Source organism: Entelurus aequoreus, linkage group LG06 (genome assembly GCF_033978785.1).
Source record: "Entelurus aequoreus isolate RoL-2023_Sb linkage group LG06, RoL_Eaeq_v1.1, whole genome shotgun sequence".
In the NCBI taxonomy this organism is placed as follows: domain Eukaryota; kingdom Metazoa; phylum Chordata; class Actinopteri; order Syngnathiformes; family Syngnathidae; genus Entelurus; species Entelurus aequoreus.
This window is the reverse complement of record NC_084736.1, coordinates 16,738,393-16,757,213: the sequence shown is the minus strand read 5'-3', so window position 1 is coordinate 16,757,213 and position 18,821 is coordinate 16,738,393. Positions and strand designations below refer to the sequence as shown.

Genomic DNA, 18,821 nt, shown 5'->3' with positions numbered 1-18,821 from the left:
ACCCCCAGCGTTGGCGGCTTCTTCGTGGACAAGTTTGTGGCCACCATGTATCACTACCTCCAGTTTTCTTATTACAAACGTAAGACGCGTGCAAAAAAAAAAAAAAAAAAAATTGTTGTTCACGTTTGCGATTGAACTTGTTTTGGCAGTAAACGACGTGAAGGCCGCCGCCCCGTGCGCCGCCAGCTACATGCTCTTTGACCCCGACGACCAGGTGATGCGGCAGAACGTGGACTACTACGGCTTCTACCGGGAGCAGTGGGGCCTGCAAGAGACCGACTTCCAGCCGCGGCCTGTGAGTCAGCGCTAATTACGGACGTCCGCTTGGCGTTGGTGTCAACTGGAAAGTGCTGAGCGGCCGTAAATAAAAACAAAAAAAAACTAAAAAATTTATTTTGTCCTGGTGGCCCCCTGCAGGAAGCGCTGGTGTACTTCAAGCGGACCACCAAGCAGAAGGAGATGCTGCAGTTTGCACTCAACTACCTTCAAACAGACGACGAGGTACCACCGCAGTTTTTAAAGGCTGCTTTCCATTGTGTTTGAATTTGGATCAAATTGGCGGTGAAAGTAACTCCAGATGTACAAGTCAGTTTTTGCTATCAGATTTCAAGCCCATTTAAGCAGAAGATTAAAACTAAACTGTTCTTCCTCACAGAGAAGACTCAAAAGTGAGCTGCAGGATGTTAGTTTGGGGGTGAAAGTGAGGCCGGGAAGGAGGCGGGGCTTGGGTTCTGTCAGTGTGGTGTGGAATGTGGTCAGGAGGTGTTGGCCACGACGCACTTTTCCCTCCTTTCGTCCCCACAGGGTTACTTTGACAGACCGGACACCGCAAGATTGTTGAGGCGTAAAAAATAATGCTTACTGTTGTTGTTGGTGTCTGGCAGGGCGAGGTGAGTGCCGAGCAGGCCGACGCCTCTCGAGCGCAGCATCCCGACGTGGAGTTTGAGGGTGTGGGCGACTACGAGGAGTCCATCCTGTCCGAGTGGTGGCAGGAGCCTAAAACTAAATGGGACACGGGCGAGGTGGCGGAATGACCTTTGACCCGCACTCACGGTGAAGCCTGAAGAAGAAAGAGGAGGAAGTCATTGTGTTGATTTAAGATGTCAGCTTGACGTCTTCTCTCTTTGGCTGTCATCAGCCTTTTAACTTCTATTTCTACTTTTTCTTCTTTGGCCTTTAAACTTTTATTTCTACTTTTTCTTCGTTAGCATTTCAACTTTTATTTCTACTTTTTCTTCTTTAGTCTTTAAACTTTTATTTCTACTTTTTCTTCGTTAGCATTTAAACTTTTATTTCTACTTTTTCTTCTTTAGTCTTTAAAATTCTATATCTTCTTTAGTCTTTACACTTTTTCTTTTTTAGTCTTTACACTTCTACTTTTTCTTATTTAGTCTTTAAAATTCTATTTCTACTTTTTCTTCTTTAGACTAAACTTTTATTTCTACTTTTTCTTCTTTGGCCTTTAAACTTCTATTTCTACGTTTTCTTATTTAGCCTTTAAACCTTTATTTCTACTTTTTCGTATTTAGTGTTTAAAAACTTTTTTCTACTTTTTCTGCTTTAGCATTTAAAAAAATTAATTGATTTCTACTATTACTTCTTTAGCCTTTAAAAGCTTATTCGACTTGTTCTTCTTTAGACTTTAAAGTTTTATTTATACTTTTTCTTCTTTAGACTTTAATTCCTACTTTTTCTTCTTTGGCCTTTAAACTTTTATTTCTACCTTTTCTTTAGCCTTTAAACTTTTATTTATACTTTTTCTTCTTTAGTCTTTAAACTTTTATTTCTACTTTTTCATCTTCAGACTTTAAACTTATTTCTTTATTTCCTTTTAAAAAGGTTTTATGTTACTACTTTGTCTTCTTTAGCCTTTCAACTGTTATTTCTACTTGATCTTCTTTAGTCAAACATTTTTCCATTTTTCTTCTTCATCCTTTAAACTTTTATTCCTACTTTTTATTCTTTAGTGTTAAACTTTTTTACTTTTTCTTCTTTAGCATTTAAAATTTTTAATTGTATTTTACTTTTACTTCAGCCTTTAAAAGCTTTTTCTACTTTTGACTTTAAAAAGTTGTTTCTACTTTTTCTTCTTTAGCCTTTAAAATATTGTTCTACTTTTTCTTCTTTAGCCTTTAAAAACTTATCTGCAGCCTTGCTTTTGACGTTAGAAGAAGCAAGAAAATGGAAGATTACATTTTTATTTTTTTCCACTGAAATGTCAATTTATTATATGATATGTTGTCTTTTTTACTGTACATCAGTTGTATTGTTCATATTCTTTCTGAATAATTTATTATTGAAAAAAAATAGACTTTATTTTGTCTCCCTTGTATTTTTCTGCCTTTGTCTCTGTTAATGAATAAACATGATCATAATAGGCAATTGCAACATTGATAGCTCATTCAAATATTATAAAAAGGTTAACTGGTTATATAAAATAATTACTGTATATTATTTATTTGATTCAATATGATTGTATCTTTTATTTAATTACATTTATACAGTTATATCACATGTATTGTAATTATGGATCATTTAAATACTATTTAAACAGGTTGGATGTTAATCTAATCTACTGTAATTATATAATTTATTTGTTTAGTTTAATATGGTTATGAAACAATCAGTCGGTTATAAAACAATCATTCAAATATTGCAAAAAAAATGGTCAAAATATAATCATAGTATTAATGCAAGTATATTATAATATGCAATTATGGATTTGAATATTATAAAAAAAGGTTAAACATTAACTTATGGAATTAATTAAATATACAATTTATTTCATTTAATGTAATTTTTGAATTTTTGTAATCAATTATACCACAACAGATGGATCATTTACACATTATAAAGGTTAGATGTTAATTTGATTACCTAAATATAATGATATAATTTGTATAATAATTTAAATATTGTTAAAAAAAAGTTAGATGTGAGTTCACTAATTTATTTGTTGAATACACTTATATTATTAAATGTATTGTAATTATGGATCAATTAAATATTGTAAAAGTTAGACAATCTAAGTAATTTTAAATATTTATTTCATTTAATACAATTATATTAGTTTAATGTTAATCTTATTTAAAAATAGTTACAGTATAATATCAAATGTATTGTAATTATTAGGATCATTTAAATATTGTAAAAAATACTTTATTATACAGTATATATATTTTTTCATTTAATAATTATATAATGTATTGTAATTATTAGGAGTCAATTATGGCCTTACATATGGATCATTTAAATACTGTTAAAAATTAAAGGCAATCAAATTTAATATATAACTTATTTAATGTTGATATATTGTATTTAACTAAATATAAATATACACAAATTTACTTTTTTTTTAATGATTGTAGTGTTTCCAACATTATCTAAATGAGGTTTCACCATATTAGAAACAACTCTGTGAATGTTAAGTAAATACTTTTAGATCAGTGTGGAAAATAATTATTCTCATTTTGAATTGTCATTTTGATTGAATTTAATTATTTAACATTGTGGTCTGAAACATTTTGTTCCGAATTGGGGGGGGTAAATGAGACATTGTAAAGATTCCATAAAAGGAAAAAGCAAGAAAATAGTTTTCATATTTTATTTCCTCAGCTCTTGCATTCATTCGCCCGCAAGGCTTCTTTTTTTTGTTTCATTTTGTCTAAATTCAAAAAAGTGTCTAAAAATATGTCTTGAGATGATGATTGCTAGTATCTTCAGTGTCTGTAGTGGTACCGTAAGTGTGCCACGGTGCAAAGCTGCAATCAGCGAGAGTCTCTTCATGCACGCAAACATGGCAGTGAGCCAACACACACCTGGATGGCAAAAAGGAAAACTAAAACAAGAACTTTCTACCTTTGCTGATAAAACTCTAAATCAGCGTTTTCATCTTTTTTCTCTCTCCTCTTCACACGGTGCATTTGAAACATTCAGCATAGCTTGCACATATTTACAAAAACGTTGGAAAACAAAAACCGGCGAGCGCCCATTTTCTCTCAGGGACACGTTAGCATAGCATCATGGCGTTAGTAGGAAATCTTATTTACCGTATAATATTTCATGAAATGTGCAAAACCCTTCACAAAAAGTTGAAAAGAGAATATTTCCCATGAAAAGTTCATCATTTTGTCCACGTCACAGTAGAACCTCTAAAGTCCTTCAAAAACTCATCACTAAAGTGGCTGGTTAACTTCTTTTTACACTTGTAAGCCAGTCGAGTAGTTTCAAAAATGAGTTGTGTGACTTCAGACTGTTAGTTAACTTCTTTTTTCACTTGTAAAAGTTAAAAATGTATTTAAAAAGAGTAGCATGAATGGAGACAGTTGTTTAACTTTTTTTTTACACTTTTTAAGGTTAAAAAGTTGCGGGACTCATCACTTGAGTTAACTTCTTTTTACACTTGTAAGGCAGCCAAGTGGTTTAAAAATGACTTGCCTGACTTTAGACTGTTAGTTAACATCTTTTTACACTTGTAAGAGTTAAACTTTTTTAATGAGTTGTGTGAGTTAAGACTGTTGTATTACTTATTTTTGCACTTTTAGGACATTCAAGAGTGTTTTAAGAAGGATACACAAAGACAGTCAGTGAACTTCTTTTTACACTTGTAAGAGTTAAATGTTTAAAATAATCAATTGTGTGAGTTGAAACTGATATTTAACTTCTTTTTACACTTGTAAGACAGTCAAAAGTATTTTTTTTAATGAGTTGCATGACTTTAGACTGTCAGTTAACTTCTTTTTACACTTGTAAGAGTTACACTTTTTTATTGAGTTGTGTGACTTAAGACTGTTGTTTTATTTCTTTTTACACTTTTAGGACATTCAAGAGTGTTTTAAAAATGATACACAAAGACTGTCAGTTAACTTCTTTTTACACTTTTAAGAGTTAAAAATGTTTGAAATAATAAACCGTGTGAGTTGAAACTATGATGTTGAAATTATTTTTACACCTGTAAGAGTTAAGTGTTTCAAATAATGCATTGTGAGTTGAAACGGTGATGTTAACTTCTTTTTACACTTGTAAGACATTCAAAAGTATTTAAAAAAAATAGTTGTGTGACTTTAGACTGTTAACTAATTTTTTTACTTGTCTTTTGATTGATTGATTGAGACTTTTTAGTAGATTGCACAGTACAGTACATATTCCGTACAATTGACCACTAAATGGTAACACCCGAATACGTTTTTTAACTTGTTTAAGTCGGGGTCCACGTTAATCAATTCATTGTCAGAGTAAAACATGTTTCAAATAATGCATTGTGAGTTGAAACTGTGTTGTTTAACTTGTTTTTACACTTGTAAGAGTTAAGTGTTTAAAATAGTGCATTGTGTGAGTTGAAACTGGGTTTAACTTTTTGAGTTGCGTGACTTTAGACTGTTAACTTATTTTTTTCATTTGTAAGAGTTAAAAATGTTTTAAAAAGAAGTTGCGTGAGTTAAGACCATGTTGTTTAAAATACCAGTAGAGTGGAAAAACAAGTTGACTTTATATGCTGAATAGTGTTTCATTGTATCCATTAAACCATATCCAATCGTATTTACAATCTGCAAAGTATGTGAAAATATCATCTAAACGTCACAAAATATCACAATTTCAGACAGCTATTTTGAATATTCCGCTCCGAATACCTTCGGCTATTTGAACCCGGGTGGGTTGACGTCACGATAGTAACACTTCTGCACTCCGATCATAGTATTAGGTCAGTCATACTGGAAATACGCAAAAATTGGACAAAGATGTGCTGTCTATCATTCACAATCCCTATATAAAACATGAACACATATGTTTTTCTTCTTTTTACGCATTCTAAATCGTAAATAAATAAATACATAAATAGTCCGTCAATGGGGGATCTCTATTTGGCCTACAAAACCCTCTAAATATCAATCAATATCAAAATAATCATCCAAAACCCGCCAACAATACTGTATTTACATATGCTCACCTGAATATTAATTAAATATTAGCAATATTGTTATTACAAGCCCTAACGCAGACAAACTATTTTTCAGTGGATAATAGGGAGGTAACTTGCTCTCTGCTGCTGCATCGCCTCTAAGATGGTGGAAGTTAATTCTAGATTACAAAACATGCCTCTTATCCGGATAATAGGAGGATTTAGCCAAAAACTGAGAAGTTGTTCGTCTGTGACATTCAACTTTTACCAAAGACACGAAAACCGAAGACAGTGTTTGCAGGCAGCAACTTTGCATGAAGTTTATGATTTATACTTCGTATAAACGGAAAGATATGAGCATCCCATCAATCGGCATCACAGTGAGAGCAGACATTGTACAGTAAGTGATTGTCTTATTATGTTTGTATTTCTTGTTTAGCACTTAGCAATACTGCTACTTGCTGGATCTGCTCATCACTCACATTCTAAAGCGTGGATCGCGTCCTCCTTATATTCAGGCTCAAAAATATAAGGTTCTGGATCATAATTTTTTCCAAACTAATCGCTGTTAGCTCTCACAAAGTCTGCTTGATTAGCATTATTGTTGATGGGCAGTGGGCAGTTTGGTTACTGCATGGGCTCTGACGACCCCGCCCTCCATGAGTCACCGCTGCCTTGCGGGCAGGTCTTAGTTGACCAAAGGCTAGGGGATGGACAACCCCGACAGAAAACCTCAGGTCACCCTTGGGCAAGGTGTAGCACCTGGTAGCCTCCCTCCTCAGGGTTACGACGTGTTTACCGCTGCCTTGTGGTTAAGGTCTTGGTTGACCAAAGGCAAAGGGAGTCAACCCCAAAGACAAATCAAGGCTTCTGGGTGAGGCTGGACATCCTGGCAGTTCCAATGATGCTACTGTCACAAGGTCTGTGGTGGACCATGCCAGTCAGAGCATAGCGACATACTCTACACAAGAGCAGACATAGACAAACCTATCATCTGGTCAGTCGCTGCAACGAGTCGTGGAATCAGTCTGTCTCGGCCTGGCCTTGCCCCTGAGAAACCTCGATTCGCCAAGTATGTGCTGTTAGTCTCGCAAAAGCTAGCAGTACTCGAAACCTCTTGCAAGCAGTTTCATGAAAATGGTCAGGAGAAATAGATTCCATACCGGCTCGGACGTCGCCCGGGTTACCAAGGTCCGCGCTGATCTGTTCACACTCCGGCAGACAGTGGAAAGTGAGTCAGGAGAAAGACAAAGACAAAGACGAAGAACGACAGGAAGAGAAACCAGTAAGAGTATATCGACAACATTGTGCTTAGCAGAGTGGAATGTACGCACTCTGATGGACAGAATATCAGCTGAGCGCCCAGAACGTCAGACCGCACTCGTAGCTCTAGAGCTGACTAAGTATAATATAGACATCGCCGCACTCAGTGAGACTAGATTACCTGGTTACAACTCTCTGGAAGATCAGGGATATGTATTCTTCTGGAGTGGAAAGGCTGCTGACGACAGGCGAGAGGCAGGAGTTGGACTCGCAGTCAAGAAGGAAATAGCCACCATGCTGGACCAAGATCCCATACCGATTAGCGACAGGATTATGACAATGAGGCTCTCACTACAGAAGAAGCTGTATGCCACTTTCAACAGTGTGTATGCCCCTACTATGACACATCCAGTAGAGGCAAAAGAGAGGTTCTACAATGATCTCCGTGAGACTATAAAATCTGTCCCAACAGATGACAGACTGATCCTAGTGGGTGATTTCAACGCCAGAGTCGGCTCGGACAACAAGAAATGGAAAGGCGTCCTCGGTAGCCATGGGGTCGGCAAGTGCAACACAAATGGGGAATTCTTGCTCGCACTATGTTCAGAACATAGCCTTGTTATAACTAACACCGTATTCAAGCACAAAGAATCACACAAGAAGACCTGGATGCATCCAAGATCCAAACACTGGCATCTGCTGGACTACACCATAGTGAGACAACGGGACCTGAGAGAAGTGCTGGACACCAGAGCGATGAGGGGCGCTGACTGCGGCACGGATCATGTAATGTTGAGAACGAAACTGAAGCTTTACAGGCGGAAGTATTGTCACAAGACAGGGACAAAACCCCCACGCAAGCGGGATACCGGTGCATTGAGAGTTCATGAGAAGAGGGTAGAGCTGGCTGAGGAAATGAATTGTAGTTTGCGAGAATGGGACAGGATGACAGCAGGGTTAGACTTGAATGAGAAATGGGATGCAATGAGGGAAACTGTGTACAACACAGCCTGCAATATATTGGGCCACCCGAAGAGGAAACATCACGATTGGTTCGATGTTCGGGATGAACATCTGCAGGAGTTGCTGGTAACCAGGAACAAAGCTAGGCAGGAGAGGCTGCAGTGCAACACAAGATCCAAAAAGCATGCTTACAGCAGAGCCCAAAGTGAACTACAGAGATACACCAGAGAAATTAAATCTGACTGGTGGGAAAGACAGGCAGAAGAGCTGCAGTTTGCCGCCGATAGGAATGATATGAAAACCTTCTTCACAGGCCTGAGAGAAGTCTATGGCCCAACATCCAGAAGGTTGATCCAGCTGAAAGCACAAGACAGCGAGACAGTCCTGCAGGAAAAGGACAAGATCTTGGACAGATTTGCATATCATTTTGAGGAACTGCTGAACCACCCTGGAGATTTAGCAGAGGAAGCCACGTATGCTATAGCACAGCGCCCGGTAGTAGAGAGCCTGGATGAGCCGCCTGATATCTCCGAATTAACAAGAGCAATCAACACAATGCAGGAAGACAAAGCCCCAGGTCGTGACGGCATTCCAATTGAGGTGTGGAAGTCTGGGGGTGCCCAGTTGTTGACCTGTCTGCATAATATGATCAAAGATATTTGGGCAACTCATCAGATACCCCAGGAGTGGAAGGATGCCAGCATTGTACCACTGTTCAAGAAAGGTGACAGAAGAGAGTGTGGGAATTATCGAGGCATCTCACTCTTAGCCATTGTCCACTGTGGACTGGACTTTCACAATGTTATGTCAGACCCACTCGACATCCGTTGCCTTCGGTCTCCCCTAGAGGGGGGGGGTTACCCACATATGCGGTCCTCTCCAAGGTTTCTCATAGTCATTCACCGACGTCCCACTGGGGTGAGTTTTTCCTTGCCCGTATGTGGCAAGTGCTGTGAGTGAAGCAGGGCTGTGTTCTAGCACCAACCCTGTTCTCACTCTACCTATCAGCCATGCTCGAGGTTGCTTTCAAGGACACATCAAAGGGGGTCTACATCCGGACAAGAACAGATGCAGATCTGTTCAAGGTTGCTCACCTTCGAGCAAAGAGCAAGACAACAGTAAAGGTTGTGAGAGAATTGCTGTTTGCGGACGACAGTGCTATAGTTGCGCACAATGTAGAAGACATACAAGATCTTGTGAACAAGTTTGCAGCAACAGCTAGTCAGTTCAGCCTCAAAATAATCAAGAAGACGAAATGCTTGTACCAGCCACCCAAGTATGAGCCCACATCCTCCCTACCAGGGGAGGTCTGTGTCATGGGAGACCCACTTTTGCAATGCCGCACATTCAAGTACCTCGGAAGCACAGCGACAGAAAATGCCAAGCTTGATGATGAGATCAAACTGAGGATGGGGAGAGCGAGTGCTGTGTTTGGGAAATTAAAGGAAAGACTCTGGAACAACAGGCATGTCTCTATTTGCGTCAAGTGCAAGGTGTACAGAGCAACTGTGTTAGCTACACTTTTGTACGGTGCTGAAACTTGGACCCTCTACAGGTTGCAAGGCAGAAAACTTCACGCCTACATGATGCGCCACCTTCGGACCATCATGGACATCTCCTGGAGAGACAAAATCCCGAACACAGAGGTCCTAAGTCGTGCTGGACTGCCATCGATGGATGACACCTTAACCCAAAGGAACCTGAGATGGGTCGGGCATGTAGAGAGAATGAGTCATGAGCGGCTCCCTCGGCATCTGCTCTACTCACAGCTGGAGGAAGGGAAACGAAACCGAGGGAGGCCAAGGCTACGGTACAAGGACACCGTTAAACGGAATTTGAGGGAACTGAAGATCGACACTGCAACCTGGCAGCTGAAGGCAAAAGACTGGGCTGGGTGGAGGACTATGATCCGACCGAAATGAAACAGTCATCGTCGCGCCCGACAGACTGCTATGATGATGATGGGGAAGGGATCTGTGGTTCCTAACTCTACGCCATGGGTCACGTGATTGTCTTGCTCATTAACTCTCAAAATGGCTCTGGAATCTCCGTGAGATTGATACTATTTTGATCATATCTATTTAAGTCTTTCGGTGTCATAAATCACATATATATGATAATAGCTGCAATATAGAGGCAACTTGTTTTTCCATTTACTTTAAGTTGTTTTTTTTCCCACACTTGTAAGGGTTAAAAATGTTTTTAAAAGATCATCACTTATTTTTACACTTTTAAGGCAGTCAAGTGTTTTAAAAATGACTTGTGTGATTTTAGACTGTTAGTTAACATCTTTTTACACTTGTAAGAGTTAAAACATTAAAAAAAAAAATAAGCTGTGTGATTTGAGACTGCTGTTTAACTTCTTTTTACACTTGTCAGGTAGTAAAGAGTGTTTTTTTTAAAAAGGAGTTGGGTTAGTTAAAACTGTTAGTAACCTCTTTTTACAGTTGTAAGAGTTAAAAGTTTTTTGTTTTTTTTAATAGTTATGCGAGTTGACACTATGTTAACTTCTTTTTGCACTTTTAAGAGTAAAAGGTTTGTTTTTGACACTATGATGGTTAACGTTTTTTTTCCCTTTTTAGTGCTAAATTTTTTTTTTTAATGAGTTGTGCGACTTGACGTGATGTTAACTTCTTTTTACACTTTTAAGTGTTAAGACTATTTAAAAAAAAATAATTGTGTGAGTTGAGACGCTACTTGTTTATATTTTCACACTTGTATAAGAATGTTTAAAAAATTGTGAATTAGTAAATCGTTAATTTTTAAAGAGCGTGTGAACTTCTTTTTACACTTGTAAGAGTTAAGAACGTTCAAGATTAGTTGTGTGAGTACAACCGATATTGGATAACTTCTTTTTACACATGTAAGACAGTCAATGATTTCAAAACAGGATTGCGTTAGTTAAGACTGTTGCTTAACTTCTTTTTACACTTGTAAAAATGGTAGGTTAAAACGGGAATATCCGACAAACCTTTCATGATGGCAACCCTGGAGAAGATTATTTTCATTGATGTTAAAATGTGGTTTGTAAATATGACAAATTACAGGTCAGCACAGTGTGAGGACTTAAGAGGTTCCACTGTGGGCTCATTTTTGATGCAAAATGGTTTTGGTGCAAAATCCTACTAGTTGGTGTGACAACGTGGTCCTCATGCGGAGCTTCTCGTCTCCTCAGACTTGACCATGGCAGCTAATTGCTAGTTGGACAATTAAGTCCACCTTAAAAATGGTTCTTCTTCCCGTGGCTGAAAAAACAGACGTTTAAAAGAGCTCCATGGTGACGTGCACACATTCTTCTTCTCTTTAAAAAAGACTAACAAACAAGCACGCCAAAGAGAAACCAGGAAGTGAGCACAGGCGGAGTCAGTGGAATGTACAGCTCCTGGTCCCATCCAGCAGTCCAATGAACCCAAAACCCCCCCAAAAAACTCCCAGCATCCTTCAGGGTACCTGAAACTAGTCTTCGACATAAAGTCGGCGAGTTGGCAGTCGGCTAAAAAGAGGACAGAGAGAAGAGTTCTTGTCTTACTTGGTGGTTGCTTCTCTTTGGAAAACATCACCGTCATTCCGAGCCTGCAGGTCCAAGTCCAAGTTCTTGGACTATAAGATCCAGCCGAAGGGCAGAAGAAGACCTAGTAGGTCCAAGCAGGCAGTGCGGACGTCTTCACCCTCCGTCTCCATGGCGATGACAAGGAAGAGGAGGATCGGAGCCACCGTGCTGGGAGGAAGACTCCGATAGTGATGATGAGGGACTGGAGAGATGGGAACAGGACTGGAAGACTTTGTTGTTGTTTCCTTCTTCTCCAGGGTGGGAAAGGACGCCGAGCGAGGAAGAGGAGGGGAGTGGGCGGGGCATGAAGACGAGATGGACAAATGGACATTTTATCCTCCACCAGATCTGAAAAAAAGTACACGCAAAATGTGAGACTACTGTAAAAAATACACATATTTGATCGTACTACTACTTCTTCTTCTACACGGTTTAATATATTGTCCTGATCCAATATTGATATAACAAATATGGGATTTAAATGCCCAATACAAGCAGTCCTGCAGCGTGTTTACTTACGCAAAGCTGGACAGCATAAGTCCAAAAACCATACAGCTACTCTGCAGCCAGCTCAACAACTAGAGCTGGCACATGTCACTCCTGTCATTGACAAAACAGTTGAAGAGATCATCCACAGTCTGAGTCCATCAACATGCGGCCTTGATGAGTTACCCACTACATTTCTGAAATATGTGCTGAGCAGTTTGTTACCACAATTTGCTCATCTAGTTAACATCTGACTTCGGACTGCAACGTTTCCAAAGGCTTTAAAAACAGCGGTCATCGAGCCCCACTTAAAGAAGAGTAGGAATGTCCGATAATATCGGACTGCCGATATTATAGGCCGATAAATGCTTTAAAATGTAATATCGGAAATTATCGGTATCGGTTTCAAAAAGTAAAATGTATGACTTTTTAAAACGCCGCTGTGTACACGGACGTAGAGAGAAGTACAGAGCGGCAATAAACCTTAATGGCACTGCCTTTGCGTGCCGACCCAGTCACATAACATCTACGGCTTTTCACACACCCAAGTGAATGCAATCCATACTTGGTCAATAGCCATACAGGTCACACTGAGGGTGGCCGTACAAACAAGTTTAACACTGTTACAAATATGCACCACACTGTGAACCCACACCAAACAAGAATGACAAACACATTTCGGGAGAACATCCGCACCGTAACACAACAGAACAAATACCCAGAACCCCTTGCAGCACTAACTCTTCCGGGACGCTACCCCCTACCCCCCCGCCCCCCCCCCAACCCTGCCCACCTCAACCTCCAGGGAGAGCATGTCCCAAATTCCAAGCTGCTGTTTTGAGGCATGTTAAAAAAAATAATGCACTTTGTGACTTCAATAATAAATATGGCAGTGCCATGTTGGCATTTTTTTCCATAACTTGAGTTGATTTATTTTGGAAAACCTTGTTACATTGTTTAATGCATCCAGCGAGGCATCACAACAAAATTAGGCATAATAATGTGTTAATTCCACGATTGTATATATCGGTATCGGTTGATATCGGAATCGGTAATTAAGAGTTGGACAATATCGGAATATCGGATATCGGCAAAAAAGCCATTATCGGACAGCTCTAAAGAAGAGTAGTCTTGATGCCACAGTACTGAACAACTATCGGCCTGTATCACACCTGCCATTTTTGGGCAAAGTCCTAGAAAAAGTTGTATACCAACAGCTTAGTGATTTTCTCCTGTATAACCATGTGTTTGATACTTTCCAATCAGGCTTTAGGCCCCATCACAGCAATGAAACAGTTCTGATGAAAGGGATGAATATGATATCCGCCTGAATACAAACAGGAAAAGTCTTGTGTGCTAAGCTGTTGGGTAGCTGCTAGCTCCTAGTAGCCTATAGCCTACCATGTTTACCTTTTGTACATGACTTGACTAAACTAGTGTTAATTTTGTTGACTGAAAAAGTTTTTCTTAGTTACTGTCAACAGTGCTAATTTTAACAGCAGTTTTATGTAGTTTTAATTAGAGATGTCCGATAATGGATTTTTTGCCGATATCCGATATTGTCCAACTCTTAATTACCGATTCCGATATCAACCGATACCGATATATACAGTCGTGGAATTAACACATTATTATGCCTAATTTTGTTGTGATGCCCCGCTGGATGCATTAAACCAGTGGTTCTCAAATGGGGGTACGCATACCCCTTGGGGTACTTGAAGGTATGCCAAGGGGTACGTGAGATTTTTTTTAAATATTCTAAAAATAGCAACAATTCAAAAATCCTTTATAAATATAAATAAAAACCTATCTATTTTTCCAAATAGTTCAAGAAAGACCACTACAATTGAGCAATTCACTGGTTTGAATGTAACTTAGATATTGGGTTTCACTATGTAAAGCGCTTTGAGTCACTTGAGAAAAAGCGCTATATAAATGTAATTCACTTCACTTCACTTCACAATATTTTGCAGTGTTATACAATTTAATAAAATAATAAATAATAAAATAAATCAGAAACTGATGACATAGTGCTGTATTTTACTTCTTTATATCTTTTTTTCAACCAAAAATGCTTTGCTCTGATTAGGGGGTACTTGAATTTAAAAAAAATTTCACAGGGGGTACATCACTGAAAAAAGGTTGAGAACCACTGCATTAAACAATGTAACAAGGTTTTCCAAAATAAATCAACTCAAGTTATGGAAAAAAATGCCAACAAGGCACTGCCATATTTATTATTGAAGTCACAAAGTGCATTCTTTTTTTTTTAAACATGCCTCAAAACAGCAGCTTGGAATTTGGGACATGCTCTCCCTGAGAGAGCATGAGGAGGTTGAGGTGGGCGAGGTTGGGGGTGGGGGGGGTGTATATTGTAGCGTCCCGAAAGAGTTAGTGCTGCAAGGGGTTCTGGGTATTTGTCCTGTTGTGTTCATGTTGTGTTACAGTGTGGATGTTCTCCCGAAATGTGTTTGTCATTCTTGTTTGGTGTGGGTTAACAGTGTGGCGCATATTTGTAACAGTGTTAAAGTTGTTTATACGGGCACCCTCAGTGTGACCTGTATGGCTGTTGACCAAGTATGCATTGCATTCACTTGTGTGTGAAAAGCTGTAGATATTATGTGATTGGGCAGGCACGCAAAGGAAGTGCCCTTAAGGTTTATTGGCGCTCTGTACTTCTACCTACGTCCATGTACACAGCGGCGTTTTAAAAAGTCATACATTTTACTTTTTGAAACAGATACCGATAATTTTTAAACAGATACCGATCATTTTGAAACAGATACCGATAATTTCCGATATTAGATTTTAAAGCATTTGTCGGCTGATAATATCGGCAGTCCGATATTAACGGACATCCCTAGTTTTAATCAGTCTTGAAAATGTCTTTTGAATTTAGTCATATTTTAGTCATCTAAATTGATTTAGTTGTAGTCCTGTTTTAGAAAATTACAGTAAATGCTGTTGACTAAAAATTTAAGTATAAAGGATGACTTATCTTTAAAAAAAAATTCAAACCACTTTTAGGAAGGTTATAGCATCTCAAAAACTAAATTCACAACACCACCTGTTTTAGTCAGGGGAAAATAGGTTGTTGACGATAACTAAGACAATGATTTTTAGTCAACGTATGGGGCAGTATAGCTCGGTTGGTAGAGTGGCCGTGCCAGCAACTTGAGGGTTGCAGGTTCGATCCCCGCTTCCGCCATCCTAGTCACTGCTGTTGTGTCCTTGGGCAAGACACTTTACCCACCTGCTCCCAGTGCCACCCACTCTGGTTTAAATGTAACTTAGATATTGGGTTTCACTATGTAAAGCGCTTTGAGTCACTAGAGAAAAGCGCTATATAAATATAATTCACTTCACTTAAAAAAAAATTAACACTGCAAAAATACAAGGGGAAAAAAAAAACGTGTGTTAACATAATGGCTATTATAATCCGATACTTGGTTTTTTGCTGACATTGCACTGATATTCGATATCAGTGTAGGATCAGGACACCCCTAGCACACATTCATATACAGTAAACATGGTGTATGTCTATGCATACAGTGTATATATAAATACAAATATACAGAAGTTGAAGAAGTCCTACCTTCCTCTCCGAATGTTTCTGCATCCACAAGCATCCAGTGAGGAGAAAAGAGAAAAAGCAAAAAGACGCGTAAATGACAATCATGAATTAAATCATCTGGATTCGTGCAGGAAAAAAACAAATAATAGAATACACAAATAATAGTAAAGTAAAACAAGACACATCCATGCTGGAGAATACATACAACAAAAATAATAATAATATTATCCATCAAGTAGTCGTTAGTGTAAATGTGAGCTTGTGGTATTAAACAACATGAAACACTACATCCTTTCATCATCTACAAGTCCGAATACTTACTGTGGAACCTCTAATGTCAAATACTACTTTGACCTTGTACAATTCAGAAATGTACATATACAAAAAACACACAAACTTTGCACTGCAAACTGTGGTCACAAATAAAGTCAGCTCAGCTCTGAGAGTATCTAACGTTAACTCCGTCTTACAGTGTTAACTACTTTTTACACTTTTATCACAGTTCGGAATGTGACACAAACATGAGTCGTCATTTGTTATTAAAGTTAAGACTGCAGTGGTTAAATTATTTGTATACTTTTTTTTTTACAGTAAAGAATCTTACAAGTTAGACTGTGATAATTAACTTATTTTTACATCTCCGAAATGTGGGCAAAAATGTGTTGCTTGAGTCACCATTTATTAATAAACCTAAGACTGCTGTGGTTAACTGAGTTTTACACTTGTATGACAGCTAAACATATTTTTAAAATGCCTTAAATAAGTGGTAGTTTATCAATAAAGATAAGAAGATTGTGCTTAACTTCTTTTTACATTTGTGTAACAACTAATAATCTTTAAAAATGACTTTATTTAGTGGTAGTTTATCATTAAAAATAGGAATATTGTGGTTATCTTCTTTTTACGCTTTTATAACTAACAATTAAAAACATGAATTTAATTAGTGGTAGTTTATCATTAAAAATAGGAATATTGTGGTTATTTTATTTTTACATTTGTATAACTAACAATTAAAAAAGCATCTGGTCAGGATGCGTTCTCCAGCTGGCCTGGGAACGCCTCGGGATCCGGATGAAGTGGCTGGGGCTTCTTCGCTTAGGCTGCTGCCCCCGCAACCCAAACTTGGATAAGTGGAAACAGATGGATGGAATTTAATTAGTTGTAGTTTATCAATAAAAATAAGAATTTTGTAGAAAACTTTTTTTTACACTTGTATAACAGTTAATAATATACTGTATATTAGGACTTTAATCAGTGGTAGTTTATCATTAAAGATAAGAAAATTGTGGTTAACTTCTTTTTTACACTTGTATAATAGCTAATAATCTTTAAAACTTGACTTTAATAAGTGGTAGTTTATCATTAAAAAGGTACAAATATTGTGGTTTCCCTATTTTACACTTGTATAACAGCTAATAATCTTTAAAATACTTTAAATGGTGGTAGTTTATCTTTAAAATAAAAATATTGTTGTATTGTTTTTACACTTGTATAACAGTTAATAATCTTTAAAAATGATTTCAATTAGTAGTAGTTTATCATTGAAGATAAGAATATTGTAGTAAACTTCTTTTTGCGCTTGTATAACAGCTAAGAATATTTAAAAATGACTTTAATAACTGGTAGTTTATCATTAAAGATAATATTGTGGTTAACATCTTTTTACACTTGTATAACAGTTAATAATCTGTAAAAAATAATAATAATTTCAATTTGTAGTAGTTTATCATTAAATATAAGAATATTGTAGTAAACTTATTTTTACACTTGCATAACAGTTACAAATATTTTAATAACTTTAATTAGCAGTAGTCTATCATTAAAGATAACAATATTGTGGTTAACATCTTTTTACACTTGTATAACAGTAATAATCTGTAAAAATAATTTCAATTAGTAGAAGTTTATCATTAAAGATAAGAATAGTGTAGTAAACTTCTTTTTACACTTGTAAAACAGTTAAAAATATTTTTTAAATGACTTTAATTAGCAGTAGTTTATCATTAAAGATAACAATATTGTGGTTAACATATTTTTACACTTGTACAACCGCTAATAATCTTTAAAACATTACTTTAATTAGTAGTAGTTTATCCATAAAATAAGAATATTGTGGTTAACATCTTTTTACATTTGTATGATCATTAAGAATGTAAAAAAAAAAATGTGTTGCACGAGTTAATATTGCGGTTGTTAACTTTTTTTTACATTTGCGTAACAGTTAATTGTTCATTTGTGTGTTACAATTACTTTTAAACATTGTCTGTACTTTTGTGACAGTTTTATCATGTATTTGGTTTATTTCCATTATTTTGTTATGCTGCAAAAAAATGTCTGCTTGTGATGAAATGGTAGGTTGATTTGATTGCGTTCGGCTTTAGAGGTTCCACTGTGTTAGCAGTCCCAGCATGACATGCAGCGCAGCAGGTAGACCGTGGGTGGCGCTGTGGGGCCCCCGAAACCTCCCTGATAGGCGGCTCATGCACACATTCACAGACACTTACCTCTGATCCTAAAATAACTCCAATCATGACAATCTTTTTTTTTTTTTTTTTAAATTTTAAAATATAAAAACAAACGTATCTGTTTTTAACCAATTTAGTGCCAAGAGACGGCCAGAAAGGGGAGGAGCTTCTGTTGTGGTCCCTAACAGACTATAAAAAACTTGCACGGCCTATGATGGAGTGGGCTTATATGCAGGATGAAGACTTGCATGGAGAAGCAATGCCATAAATAGAACCCACCACCCCCCACAAACAACAACGAGCCTGGCAAGGTTGAATCAACGAGTGGGGGGAAAGGAGGCGGGGCTTGTTAAGGTGGACGGGAGCAGACAGGAAGACAAATGCATGCCAGAACTCTTACTTAAATCCCCATCCTGTTCCCCCTAGGACTATAGCTGCCAGGAGAATAGCACCTGCGATGGACCCTATTATGATATTGGTGCCACTCGGACCTGTGCAGAGGAAGGAGCGGGGAGGGGCAGAAACATAACACCACTATAGCAAATAAAAAAAACACAGGAGGCCTTCATCAACACTGTAAGTCAACTAGAGAGAGATGAAGATGTATGTGGAAGAGGAGAA

The 18,821-nt window shown here is 37.6% G+C and overlaps 3 protein-coding genes across 8 annotated transcripts in view; 1 reads left to right on the top strand and 2 right to left on the bottom strand.

The window, feature by feature from the left end:
• Positions 1–2,076, bottom strand: part of fkbp10a (FKBP prolyl isomerase 10a) — a 31,750-nt gene extending 29,674 nt beyond the window's left edge. Inside the window, exon 1 of the mRNA XM_062050103.1 lies at positions 863–2,076. The gene's annotated coding sequence lies outside the window, so the exon portion shown is untranslated. The remainder of the gene's footprint in view (positions 1–862) is intronic.
• Positions 1–2,361, top strand: part of p3h4 (prolyl 3-hydroxylase family member 4 (inactive)) — a 12,643-nt gene extending 10,282 nt beyond the window's left edge. The window contains exons 4-7 of the mRNA XM_062050104.1: positions 1–79; positions 150–295; positions 418–501; positions 885–2,361. The exon at positions 1–79 is cut by the window's left edge and continues 50 nt beyond it. Coding sequence (XP_061906088.1) covers positions 1–79; positions 150–295; positions 418–501; positions 885–1,034 — 459 coding nt within the window. The 3' untranslated portion in view covers positions 1,035–2,361. The remainder of the gene's footprint in view (positions 80–149; positions 296–417; positions 502–884) is intronic.
• Positions 2,362–3,590: 1,229 nt separating this feature from the next.
• Positions 3,591–18,821, bottom strand: part of LOC133651888 (disintegrin and metalloproteinase domain-containing protein 11-like) — a 77,196-nt gene continuing 61,965 nt past the window's right edge. For 5 of the 6 annotated variants that reach the window (XM_062050094.1, XM_062050095.1, XM_062050092.1 and 2 more), the window contains 2 exons: positions 15,757–15,774; positions 3,591–12,023 (listed from right to left, as the gene is read on the bottom strand). In XM_062050094.1, coding sequence (XP_061906078.1) covers positions 11,758–12,023; positions 15,757–15,774 — 284 coding nt within the window. In that variant the 3' untranslated portion in view covers positions 3,591–11,757. Of the gene's footprint in view, positions 12,024–15,756; positions 15,775–18,600; positions 18,692–18,821 lie in introns of all 6 variants that reach the window. The other variant, XM_062050096.1, reaches the window with a different exon arrangement.